The sequence below is a fragment of the Vanellus vanellus genome (genome assembly GCF_965231255.1).
Source record: "Vanellus vanellus genome assembly, chromosome: 3".
Lineage (NCBI taxonomy): Eukaryota > Metazoa > Chordata > Aves > Charadriiformes > Charadriidae > Vanellus > Vanellus vanellus.
Window position 1 is genome coordinate 90612926 of NC_138907.1, and position 14010 is coordinate 90626935.

The 14010-nt window shown below is 38.2% G+C and overlaps 1 protein-coding gene across 1 annotated transcript in view; it reads left to right on the forward strand.

Moving 5' to 3' along the window:
• UBE3D (ubiquitin protein ligase E3D) overlaps positions 1–14010 on the forward strand; it is a gene marked incomplete at its 5' end in the record, with an annotated part of 89855 nt that overhangs the window by 52436 nt on the left and 23409 nt on the right. Inside the window, one exon of the mRNA XM_082480558.1 lies at positions 4928–5066. Within this exon, the coding sequence (XP_082336684.1) occupies positions 4928–5066 (139 nt within the window). The remainder of the gene's footprint in view (positions 1–4927; positions 5067–14010) is intronic.

Here is a 14010-nt window from a genome sequence, read left to right on the forward strand (position 1 = left end):
TCTAAATTTCTCCTTCAAACAACCAGTTACTTAGAGAAAGCATTGAAAAGGACAAGGAGGGAAGATAGTCTCAGCCTTTCATCTCTATTTCTTACTTGTTTTGAATGCTTCATTCTGACAGTTTAGCACATAGTTATTTTGTATCAGCATCTAGCACAGTAGCCGAGTATCTTCCCCCTTGAGTAGAATTTTACTTTCTTTGCTTTCTGTACTACTTTAGTTTGGTTCTGAAATGTTTGCCAGAAAGACATTAAACAGTTTGATTAGCATTAATCATATGCAGTTCTGTCTTTCTCAAAATGAAAGTTATATGAAGGTTTTAATTATATCTTAATCTTATGTCTGTTTATTGTGTTTTCATGGATGAGACTAGTGTATATCTTGTAGATGGAACAGAAGGGTTGAGTTTAAGCTGTCACTTTAATATGCAGAGGCTGCATCTCAAGTTTGGTTAACCCTGGGAAGAGTTCTGACTCTTGCTATTCCTGGGGAACAGTTCCATTATCACCAACCCTTCTCCTGCCCCAAAACTTAGGAGGTTTTCTTTTCCAGTTGTCCTGAACCCACAAAATTGAGTGTACTTTAAGTAAAAGCACCAAGTCCCTCAATTTGGCTCACTCATTAGGGAGTATGGTAAGCTGTGAAGAGCATGCTTATTTTGCTTAGTAGTGTGTTTTGCTAGAGAGAAATGTCATATTATTGAGTTTATGCTAATATTGTCCCAGGTAAACATCACTTGATTATCCGGTATATATGCTGCTGAGCTCCATCAGCAACTTTTCTCTGTGGAATGACTAATGGTGGGTTTCTCCTCACTACTCAGACACTGATTTTCAGAAAAACATGAAACTTCCCCGAACCTAATGTATTTGAGATCTTTCTTAAGAAAATTTGGTTGAAATAGACTAAGAGGTTTAAAAGTTCTGGGGAAGGGGGCGATAAAGAGGGAAAAAATAAGAAAAATGGAGTGACAGACAGGATGCTTAGAATGATTTGGGTTTTCCTGTTGGTGAGATCACGGGCAGGCAAAACTGGATGATGATGATTTACAGAGGTGGATTTAATGTCCTGTGAAAAAATTCACTCTGACATGTCCTTTTCTTAGTTCAGAGAATGCTCCTAGTTTGGACCATTATACTGGGTATGTTTTACTACATCTTAGTGTTCTAAAGCTTGGTTTCTAAAGCTGACTCACATCTCTCTCAAACACTGTCAAGGTCAATATGTAGTGGTGAGATTTTACCTGTCATAAAGTCAGTCTGAAGTAGATGCAGTCTTGCACCCTGCGATGACTTAGGTAATCTGTAGAATTTATTAATTTTATTTGATTCTGAGGGTCATAATTTTTTTTGTCAGACTGGGAAGTCCAGAATCTCAAGGCTTCTTTGCAATGTAGAAAAGTTGAGTGTTTGCAGAAGGAAGAACATAAAGTAGCATTATTTCTCTTGTTAACCTCACCTTCCTCCAGCTAATCTGTTTTACCTCCCCCTTATTCCTTTCAGCCAGCATAGCAAACTGTGCTGTGCTCTCTGGGAATCATGCTGGCTCTTGCCTTTACTCAGAAAAGGAGCAGGCTTGGCCTGGCCTGCTTTCTCTAAGGGAAGCTTAAAAGCAAGAACTCATTGCTGAGTAACGGTATTAAGGAGCAGGGGAAAAGACCACACGCATGCAAAGTCCCGTCTACGTGCAAAGTTACTGTGTGCACGTCTGAGTCCTACTGTTTTCTTTCTCATCTTCTTCCTCAGTGCTCCCATAAACTCCTTCTGACAATTTGCCCTATCTTAATGTCAAATTGAATTATTCTTTTTTTAAGATCAGGAGAGCAAACCACAGTTTTGTTTACGTGGCTGAGGAACTCTAAGCCAGCTCAGACTCTTGGCATTTGGGATTGGTCTGGGAGGAAGCACTGAGCTGATGGGCTGAGTTGTCCTCTGTGGGTGCTCACTCTCCAGAGGAACACTATCAGCCAATCTGCCTCTTTCTGTAAACAGAAAGCAAAGTCTCCTCTCCTGTACTGGAAGTGAGGCAACTCTCCTTATACAGAAAGGTTCTGTGAAACTAAGGTGAAAAAACTCAGGGGTGTGTGCTTTGTTTTGCTTTTGTTTTAAGCATAGATGTTTTTCTCCTTCCTTTACAATGAAGATAATGGAAAAACACTCCCATGAGTAATAGGGCTAAAGAAGAACAAAGAGACATGATCTAATAAAGCAGTGACTTCCCACACACTTGTGTTAAATGCTGCAAAAGGACAAGTCATAAAGACTAATTCCTAACATGAGTGTTCCTGGAGCAGTAAGTGCTAGGACACACATGGTTTGTTTGTACTAAGGGAAAACACTGGAATTGTTTCAGGAACTACTAAAACCCAAGCCATTAATAAACAAGAATTGCAATATAATTAGTCTAAATGTCCTTATGCAAACAGTCTTTCCCCCAAATAAACCAATAGCCACAAGAAAAAAAAAAAAACAACAAACAAGCCAGTGCAGTGCCAGGACTGTGAGAGTTGGACTTTAAATGGAGGAGGCAGCTCCAAAAAATCCTCAAGTCAAAACACAAGGATAGAATCGGGATACTGCAGTAAGCTGTGATGTTTTGAATATTGCTTGGAGTTCTGAAAAGTTTATTTGCAGAGAGGGTGTTGATCTCTGGAAACACCTCCCCAAGACCCAAAACCTTAGTGTATCACCTTCTGTCTCAAAACTCTAGCTGTGTTTGAAGGTGCCTGCGCAGTGCTTTGTTTAGACTTGCTGATTTCTGAAAAATTGAAACCCCCAATTTTGCTAGCTTCACCTAAATTTGCCTGTATCACCAGACAAGATTGTAAAAAATGTCAAACAAAGACCAGTAAGGAACATATAAAGGCAAATTTCTAATTATGTGTGGAAATGAAGTTATGAAATGGTAATGAAATATAAAACTCAATTCTGTATTACAATTAACAAGACTTCTTGGTTGCTGGCTGCTCAGTGCTCATCATCTAGAGCTGGATGTTCCTCCTGGGGCATTTACAGAATCTATGGACCAGTCAGGGCTGCCTCTCCTGGACTTGGCTACTCGCATAGTCTTTTAAAAGAATCCTGCTTCCTTTCAATATAGACAGAGTATTTGGGGCTTACCTGGAGTCTTGTACCTTTTAATAGTGAAGATACTCCAGGGTGTCATCTGAACTGCTCACCTTCCTGGCCAAGCAGACAGGGCTTTTTGTGGTAGCTTTAAACAGCTTTTCCAGATCCGTCTGGTGCAGTGTAAATGTCCAGTGACGTACTACGTATAACAAGGCTGTTAATGTGTGGCACTTTTTGGCCTCTGTTCTTTGGTGTGGCCTCAGCCACATGTGGCGGGGTACATTTGGTAATTTAGAAGTAATACAATTTCTTTGTCTTTTATTACGGATTTTAAAAAAAAGTGAGAAAAAACACTCTTTAGGGAGATGTAAGCCCCTCTGACCTTGTGTGCATTATGGGTCTTGCTTCTGTGTATTGAAGCAGAAGTGGATTCTTACAGACCCATGGATAAATGAGGAAGGAGGAAGAAATGTAAAGATTAGGAAAGAAAAAACCAAACAGTTAAAGTTCAAGAGGCCAGTTTCAGACAAATGAAGGTAAGAAAGTGAAAATACACCCACTTTTTGAAGAAAAATGTGTAAATTATGCTAAGTAGAATATCTTCTAGAAGAGCTAAGAAGGTGCTAGGAAGGGTTAATAATGGAAGCATATGTACAAAAACTGTATATGCAAGCCTATATCTAAGAAACAGGAGTTTACATAGAATCAGTGGGTTTGGGAGACTTGAGAGAACGAGAACCATCCAGAAGGACACAGATATTGTGAAAAGCATATTTGCTGAGTTTTCACCGTGCTGTATGTTAGGGTGATGCCTGCTCTTTTAGGTGCTTAAAAAAATGCAGCTGTATCTAGATAACAAGCTGATGCATTCACAAGCAGTGGTTCAGTCAGAGTATTGTATTTCCAGAAGAGCTGAAGGAATTTAAAAGTGAAAGCTCCTGCTAAAATTATTTATTGAAACCATGAAGTCTTGGACGTGGAAGGATAGCAAGCATTGTCTTCCAAAGTGATGCTCTCAGATCTGCTGAAAATAATTGGCATCCGTCTTGCTTTGGAGAAACTGATACTAGCTGCTCAGATAGAATTGTTAAACTGACTGGATCACTGATCAGTGTGACAGTTTGTGCATTATAGAAGAAACAAGCCTGAACAATAGGAAGTGGAACATTCTTGCCTTTTGAGTTAATCTTGTTGAACTAATCTTGTTCTTCGGCGTGTGGTAGTGGGAACAGTTTATAGAAATATGCTTTCAGAATGTTGATTTTATGACTAGTCATAAGAAATGTTAATTCTTTTAATACATCTAAAGCAGAAGGCTGTATAAAGTGAACTGGGATGGAGTTTTTGTTTGGTATAGACTGTTAGTAAGATTCCAGTGAGAGAATCATAAACATCAATTTTGAAAATCACACCTGACCTCTTGTCTTTTCAGAAGTGAAAGGACATTTTTCTTTCTAGAAACAAAATAAAAAGCGGAAGCATTATGTTCTTTGTAGAATACTCTGTATGTAAAAATACTATATGATGGGAAATTGCCAGTGGCAGATGAAATTTGGTTCAGAAAGAGTTGGACTTTGAATTAGAAACATGAAGAGATTGCTCTAATGTATGCTAGGTGTTCCTTTCACATTATGTATCTTTTTGCAAGATTGGTGATACAGATAAGGTACTCTAAATGCACCTTGTATTTCTGGTAAAACACACTTATTTGTGACTTTTACAGGGAAAATGTGAAGAGAATTTTTTATCACAATACTATGGCAGATTCTAATATTTATTTGAAATTTAGGTTTTAGATATATTTTCAGAGGATGAAAAAGGTTTTTGTTTTTTGTTTTGTGTTTTTTTTAACTTTATAGCCTTGCTGATGCATGGGAAAATGATATTGGAGTTCATCCTTTAACATTTCCATCAGAAACATGTATGGAGCTACTGCTGATACTGGGTTTGAGTACCACTTCTCTGCCACCTTCACTTCGATGCATGAACTCTTTTCAGGTAAGGAACAGCTGCTATTTCAGTATAAAGGTGTTATTTCTAGGAAAAAGAGAGACCCTGGGGCCCATAAACCCTTTCAGAGTAAAGGTTTATCTTCTGTAGTTGCATGACTCTCCATTATATTAAATATAGCAATGGAGAACTTCTTGTAGTGCTCAGTTTCTTTCAACCGTATTAAATGTAGACCAAGGCAGGAAATGTCGCTGGATTTTTAAACAGTGAATCACTATTTAAATTAAATTAGATGTTTAAAGAAATTTCATCAAATTTAGGCTGAAGTAGCTAGAATCATTATATAGAATCTTCTTGGCTTCAAAAGAAAAAAAAAAACAACAAACAAGTCCTGAGCTAAAAATAAAGATTTCCAGTGGTGAAAACCTGTAAAATTAGGAGTGAAGCATTCACAGTTTTATCCAGTGTTCTTCTGTATGTTGCTGCTGAGGTTTGCAGCAGTCACAGAAATTTTCCTAAGAAAACATTGTTTCAGGCATGTTAAATTGTGATTTGTATTTATCATGTGTCTGAAGATGTACGATTTTTACAAATGAAATACACAGACATCTCAATTCATGATGATACGACATATCAACTCAACCTTTTTATCATGCGTCTATCTTCTGTTGTAGTTACATAGTCCATCAGTTGTGTATTGATGCAAATCTAAAGTAACCAGCTGTTGAGCAATAAACATACCTGAATCTGTGTTTTTTTTGACAGCTATAGAAGAATCATTATCTTAGTGGGACTGAGTGTCCTAAACAGTTTATAGCATGAAATCCGGTAGCTTCTATTTGTCCATAGTCCCAGTTTGTACTTGAGGCACATTTAATCAGTGTTCCTGAGTTGTGTTTACTGAAAAATAATCTTATTGTAGAATTTTGGAGCCAGAAAGAACATGGTCATAAACCAAAATCAAGTAATTTTTTTAATAGAGTTATACTGATGTACAACTGCTGAAAACACATCTAGATGTTAGGAAATAAGTATGCATTGTCTGCTTCTTTTGCATCTCATAAGCTTGGAAACAGGGGATCTGTGTATGGTGAACTCTCAGGTATGGCAGCAGCCATTGATTGTTTCAGCATAATATTTTAATACCCAAGGTCAGAATTGTTATTGGGTTGTACATTCAGAGGCCATAAAATTGAAGAATCTCCTGGATGCTGTCAGAGTGAGATCGTAAAAATTACAAGTTTCAAGGATTGGCCAGTACCAGTTGTCCGTGCAGTTGAATAGTCCGTGTTTCCTTTTAAGAAGCGGACATTTTGGTTGTCTAATCCAGGAGGATGTATTCCTTGTCCATTACGTTGCCGGTAATTTGTGGTAAAGTCTTCTCTGCTTTACCTGTGATAGGCTGAATAGGAGTCTCTTCTTGTATGCTGAGGCTGTATGCCCTGTCCTGTTTCTGTGTGTACTCAGTCCCAGGTTGTGCACTTAGGATTTCCTTTGATTTGTATATTTGGGTAGAGATAGGAAGTGATGAATGACCATCAATTGGTGCAGATACGAATCAGTAAACTCAGGAAGGGTTTTTACTTCAGACTGCACAAAACACCAGACTTTTCGTTTTCCTCGTCAGACTTTCCATGATGGAGCTTGATTGCTCCTGGGCCATTTTAGCTTTGTGAGGCTGTCTCTGGAAATGAACTGTTGCCATAGAGGCGTCTCATGCGCAGCCTGGAAGCGAGTCAGGGGTAGGGTTATGTCAGCTGTGGGGCAGGATGGCCCTCTGACGGCAGCCTTTTAAACTCAAATTTCAGTGGAACTGCTGAAAGCAAACATTGCAGTGCTTTACTGAACTGAAGTACTGTGGGGGACGGCATCGTCCAGCGCTGGCCTGCACAGATCTTAGTTTGCCCGCCTGTGTGTCAAAGCTGGTGATGTGACAATGTCCAGTCTTGGTTGCAAACATGATTTCAGGCTGAAGGTACTGCATTTTGAGTTGATCTCCAGTGTCTGTGCTCTCATAGCAACAAGAAAGGCAAAAATTCATAGTTTTCAAAAAGCCAAGTTCTGAAACCCACTCTGATAAGATAATATTTTATTTTGCCAAATGGAAGGAAAGGAAAATGGCTGTTTTGATAAGCTTCTGGCTCCAAATGTCACTCTTCTTGCCAGACAGTCAGTATCACCAACTGTTTGTCCTGGAGGGCAAACACTGTCCAGGAAAATATTGTTTTATTTATTTTGAACCTTGCAAACCTTGTTTGGATCCCAGTTTGGGAATCCATGAAGCAGGAACAAAGTTTTGCCCAAACTATTCACTAATGCTTGACAATGGGCTGTCAGCCTTATCAGATTTTTTTCTGTCTTGCTTCTTTGTACTCATGTTCACTTTCTCTGCAGCAAATATTAGAATTATGTGTCCTAGTTTTTCTGTATTTTTCTTGGAAAAAGTTGGCAAGATCTGCAAAGGGCTTGAATAATGATATTAAATTGTGCTATTGCCTGAGTGTAAGATCCCTCTGCATCCAAAATACCGACTCTGAGTCAAATGGGGAATAATAAAAAGGTACTAATTGAAAACTGATATTTCATGTGTCTTAATGGAGCAATGGCAAAATGACAAAAACTTGTTTTGTTTTCTTTTGTGGTAGACCTGCAGTGGTCTAGAAAAAAAATAAAATTAATTCTATATTACAATAATCCTTGTATTTGAACTGAAACAATCACAGAGTTTCCTTTTATCCACACATGGCAGTCTTGTTCAGCAGGAGGCCAGGCTGTTGCAGCTGAATGCTGGGGGAGTTAGAAGGGGAAACAACCCCAGAAAGTGCCAGAGTTTTCCCCTTTCATAAGTGATCCTACAGCTGGACTAGTGGTGTGGAGCTAAACGGACAGCTAGTTTCCACTGGTGCATTTTTTGTGTTCTGATACAGCATTTTAAAATGCGTGTAACAGGCCGCTGTATATGTAGAGATCTAAAAGTTACAGTTTAACTCCGGAGATGATATCAATGTAGCTTTAAAACATCCAATTATTTGTAATTAGGTAGACAAAAATGATCTCAGCTGTACCTTTGTGTTGTCTGAGACTGTATTTACCCTCTCTCTCTATTATATTACAACACTGTAGTGTTGACAAGCCAAATTTTAGTTAGTATAAGTATGCATTGGATGATGTTTAGGTTGTAGAAAGTACGCAAGTGAAATATGCTTAGTTGCTAATCATCTTTGCAATAAACTCTGTTCTGCTTTGTGCTCTTGAAGTGCTCTCTGGGACTAGCTTAGCAGACTCCGTATCTGTGCTGAGACATAAATTACATTTTATTTTCCAACGGTGTGCTACTGCTTAGTAACATAATATTTGAAATCACTTTTCAATTCCGTTTTGACCCTGTGAAGATCTTTCAGTGTGATTTACGTCGCTGGAGCCGCCTGCAGGAGAGGAGCATCGGCAGACTGCGTTACATAGCTCTCTGCTGAGTTTAAGGGGGTCGGTGCTCACCACAGCCAGCTTTTAAGCTTCCCAGGCTGCTGATCCTAGGTGCTAGATCGTCTTTGGCTCATCTCTCATTTTACCTGTGCAGTTACACTGACGTTGTTCTGGTGGACCGTAGAGAGTTAAATCTTGGCAAGCCTGAGCCTGGAAGCTCTTGAGGGACCAAAGCGGGCAGACAAATTCTTGCTTGTTGATGGCGGCCTCCAGGTTTACTGGAGAACATAAATTTGCAGCCCTGACTTGCACCTTCCCAGGCCTATAATCCCTCACCCATACTGCAGATGTCTCAGATCAAGGGAATAGGTTTGACTGAGGCACTTGATATTTATCCTGGAACGGCGCAGAAAGCAGTAAGAAGGGAGAGAGGAGCTGGCTACCGGAAAAGATTAAAAAATTTCTTAGCTGGCTTTTGCTCTGAGCATTGCTTTGCCGCTCTGTTCAGCTCCATTACGCTGCACAGAAAGCTGTGTTACTTATTACACTCTTGATCTGTCTGGCTGTCCACCCACCTGAGCTGTCAGCCCTTTGCTTTAGGAGCGGTTGGGCTTGACTCTGTGTATTATTCTTAATACTTGCAAGCACTTGTAGCTAGCACCCACTTGAGTTATCATGTACTTTATCACTGAACTGTTCAGCTGCTGCTCCTCAGCGCAGACTGGGAGGGTGTGCTGGTACTTTAGAGCTTACACCACAAAACAGTTAACACGGGGAGATGCTTTAAAGTGACAAGTATTCTCTGCAGTGTTTTGCTAACCTTATCTCGTCTTTCTCTGAATTCAAGCACAGTGAACAGAAAATGCCCTGTATATTGAATTCTTATGATGATATATGGGGCTGTTCAGCACATTCTCTCTCACTGCTGGTATTGTGGGAAACCAGGCATTTTGCTTCCTGTGTCAAGGCGCTATTCATAAGGCCACAGACTGTAATGAGAGTTCTCAGGGTTAAAGAGATCATGGTTTTATTTTTACTTCTACAGTTGAAGAAGTTGAAAGAAGATTGTGATTAAGAACTGCCAAGCAGTTTCAAAATTTTGTTTGAAATAGACCTTGATATTCTTCAGTGCTGCACCTGATGCCACTGGTAGCTTATCAGCACACTAAGAGAAGTAGAGCCAGTGTTTAAGAAAAAAAAAAAAAAAAAAACAAACAAAAAATGTTCATTCTGTTGCTACAGTAAGCATTCCTAGAGGTGTCTCTGGAGGAAAAACTCGTTGGCAGTTACTTTGCTTCCAAAAAAAAGGAGGAAAGAAAGTTTCTTGTAGAGCAGCCTCTCAAGTTCTCTATCATTTAAAGTCCTTTAATCAAGTGCAGAAAACTTCCCTAAAAGTGACAGGTTTAGAGATACAAAGTAGCAAGTTGCTCAGACAATATAAGAATGAATAAATACAATATTCATTATAGTTCAATGGCCCTAGTATATGAGTATCAAAAGTACTCAGAAGAGTCATGAAGGGCAAAATACAAAATTACTGCTGTCTCTCAGGTCTACACATGGTATGAACTAAAGTGTGCCTTGGTATTCAGTGTTTTTTAATATTGATACTTTTATTTTTTATATGTGTGTGTATATATATATACACAAAGCACTTTCAAACTTGTTTATCTCAAAAAGAAGTTAACTGAAGATAGAGGACACTTTGCAGATGCACCTGTGTTTTCTGACAATCCTTTTTGAAGCAAACAGCTGAGTAAATTTTAGAAAAATCTGCTCAGCTTCTCCTTTTCTTCCCTTCTGGGCATTTGGAGCTGGAGAAATTGCACAGATTCTTTTAAGTTGTACTCCACTCCTTTGGACTACTGTGAAACAGTATCAAAGACAGGACAAGGAGCTACTGTGATTCAGAATGATCTGGAAAATAATGATGTAAGAAATGAAAATATCGAGAGGGAAGGAATGGCGTCCAAAATATTGTGTTTTTTGTTAAACTATCACAGAAAGGAAAAATAAGTATGTCCATTTATGCAATAAAATAGCTTATTATCTTTTTAAACATTTAAAAAAAAGTATTACTTGCTTACTGAGGATGTTCCACAAAATGAATTATAGATTTAAATATGTATATTCTGTAATATTTTGCAGACAACAGACGAGTTCCTAAATATTGGAGGATTTTTTTTTTACACTTAGGGTTTTTTTAATATTTCTCTGAAGCTTGCAGACTACTTAGTTGCTGAAAGTTCTGAATGAATATTGACATTATAAATATGGAGAAACTACTGCAAATATATTGCAGTCTCTGTGTAAAATACAGTCATTTTTGTTTTCCTTAACTGACTGGTTTTACAAAATATAAACTACAATGAGGAAACCAACTGTAGTTAGTGTCAGCCTCTTTTGGCTGCTCCTATTTCCCCCAAACTAGAGGTGTTTTGATTTTTGCACATTAGGATAAAAGTGCCTGGTATGTGCTTTTGCTAGTTTTGACTAACACAAACAGGTTGCCAGGATGACATAAGATGGATTAATTTTCTATTTTATTGTGATGATTATGTGGAAGTTTTAAAGTTTGTTTTCAAACAATATATTTTTAATAGCGAATAAGTACCCAAGCCTTATGTAGTCCTTGGAAAGCAGATGTAGTTTTTAAAAATATGCATAGAAATATTTCATTGATTTTAAAATAAAATAAGTTATAATGTGTATATTTGGGGGTTTTGTTGGTGTTTGTCTGCATTTACTAAAAGGCCATAATCTGCTGAAATTGTGCAGAATAATTAAGAAAGAAGTTATAAAATTATATTGAGCAAATGCTGACAAGAGCAAGTGATATTAAGAGAGTTAGTGTTTCAAAGACAAATCTGAATACTTCTTTGCAGAATGATAGGGATTTCTAGGTTCAATTAAGAGGTTATCATCTTGTTTTTCTTGTCTGCTACAGAATTATCCTTCATTAAGTTGATTTTTATTGTGCCGGTCAGGTTATCTTACTCAGTGTTCACTGTAAGCTATCTTTTAAAAGTATCTCTAGAGTGTTCAGTTGTATTTATTGAATGTTGACACTATTCCACTTCTTTTAATGTTAACTCTCAGGACTTCAAGCTGAAATGGAACAAATTTTTTCTTGAACTATAATTAATATTTTGAAGTCTTTGTTGAACCTGTACTGAAAAAGTTTCATACTGTTGATTCTGCATAAACTTTATTAAAACATGTCCCCTAGCTGAGAACTGTTTTACTCTGCATATGCAGGAGCATATTGAGCAATGTCCTGTACCTCCTTATGTTGTCCCATCTATGACTCATCCATATCTGCAGCACAGGCTCTCATTTCTACGCTATGGGTTTGTGATATTTGGTGCTGCTTTGGAGGTGCTGATGGGAAGGTATTATCTCACTTATCTAATATGTGGCATGGCTACATTTCCTCTAATGGAAAGGAGCTGCCCATTTATATTGGCCTGAAACAGAAAAAAATCAATCACATGTAAACCTAAACTAAATCTATGAGTGGGGAAAATGCAGGCTGAGCTTGTTTGGGGAAGCACAAACTTTTATGATTACTTCAGTGCTCAGTGATGGTGAGTCAGGACCTTGACAGCAGCAGTGGTCCTAAACTGAGATTCAAAATTTGTCATCAGCTTCTCAGAAGACCTAAATGCCTCTTTTCTTCCAAGACAATTGTCCAATAGAGAAGAAATCAGAGAGAGTGAACCCGATCATATCCTAAACAGAAGTAAATATAATTACAAAAACCCCATGAACTCCCAGTGAGAAGCAGCATACATGTAGCATACAGGCAAGTGCCTCCTCTGGAAATAGTCCCCTGCTGCTTGAGAGGAAAGATCTGCTGAAGGGATTAACTTGTTTGTGTGCAATTCCCTCTGCCTGGAATCTGGCAACAGCCATTTGTAACATCAGCATCTGGCAATATATTTCATACCAGTTTTCTTAGAAAACATGCTCAAATATGTTATTTACCATTTAGACGTGAATGTACAATTGATTGCAGAAATCCAGTTTAGATAACATGGGCTATACCAGACTATCAACTGCTTGAAAGGGGGTGAAGACAGAACTAATTAGCAATGAAAATGCCTGATTGATACCACTCATTTTATTTCCTGTTTGCTTCCATTGTGAATGTTCTGCTTTTCCCAAGTCATTTTGAAATCCAAAAGTGTAGCTGTTATATCCTAATTATCCAATACATGTGTCCGCAATGTGCTATTAAACACAAACTGAGAGTTTGTGTTCTTTATCCTCAACAGGCACCATACTGTGTGTTATGGAAAGAGAACAGACAAATAGCCGTGTTTTATGTACCTGAATATATACATAAAGAAGAGTCTTATGGGAGGCATGATACACTTTTAGAACATCCATTTCAGTTTATTAACTGAGGCTGTTGCCTTTGTGACTGAGAAACAGGCTCTGCTCAAAAGAAATATTTAGCCCTATAGAAAACCAAATAATGCTGTGTTTGTAGATAATTTATCTCTTTAGGGCTGCTTCCGTCCAAAACGTTGGTTTCTCTAAGTTAGTATTAGCTCTATTCAGGTCATAATTAATAGGTTGACTTATGTGAGGAGTAAGTTTCAAACTCTTAGCCAACAAGGTGCAGAAATATGATTATCAGCTGCATAGAGCTGGATAGGCAGCTGTTGCTTTGAGAATAATACTGAGTCATTGGATAGAAATGATTCTATAACGGTAATTTTTCCTTAAAGTTTCATGTTGTTATGCTGTGTGCCTTGTGAATGGATGTTGTTCTGGAAAGCTACAAGTGTTCATTTCCATTAGGAGTCTACATGGAAGCTTTGAAGCAACTTATGAAGTCCAGAAAGCTCTGCAGAAAAAAAAGTTCTATTTATGATGCTACTTCTTAGTAGGTTTACAGGTGCTTTACAAATAGATTGATTCAACCCTATTGGATTTCAGCTGTAGGTTGGAATAGGTATGATGTTATAATACATTAGAAAATTTTGAGGGATCCTGAAGGAGCATGTCACTGAATTCTAGCATTGTATTAGCAGGCGGGGCAGCTTGCCAAGGCACTCAGAGCAGTTCAAGAGTGTTATGTGTTAAAGAGTTGGAAACGGTAATGATGTCTTCAAGGAGACAAATAGACAAATATACAGAAGTCTGCAAAGCCAGAGCGTAATAATTGGATCGATGACTTCACTATGATAAAGTACACAGTCGACAAAAAGGAAGGGGATTGTTAAGTTCTGCTTTTTTTATTGTCAGTTGAAAATGAGTCTGGAATGGATCTTTTGGTGAAGAAGTCAGTAATGCCTCCAGTAAGAAACATACAGTTTGCCTTCCCTCAGAAGCAGAAGTCCATCATTCTGTTGTGATGTCAGTAGAGAGCAGTGTGCTCTAAATCTCTGTGCTTAAATCATAGGTCTTGGATCTGGGGGTGATGGCTGATGACAAATGGTAGTGCTTGAAAGCTCTTGCTCGTGAAGGAAAAAAACTTTAGGTTTGGATTTTAGGAAAGCTAGAATGGGCAGAAACATCACATGGGTAAACAGGTCATACCACCGTCTGTCCAGAGGCA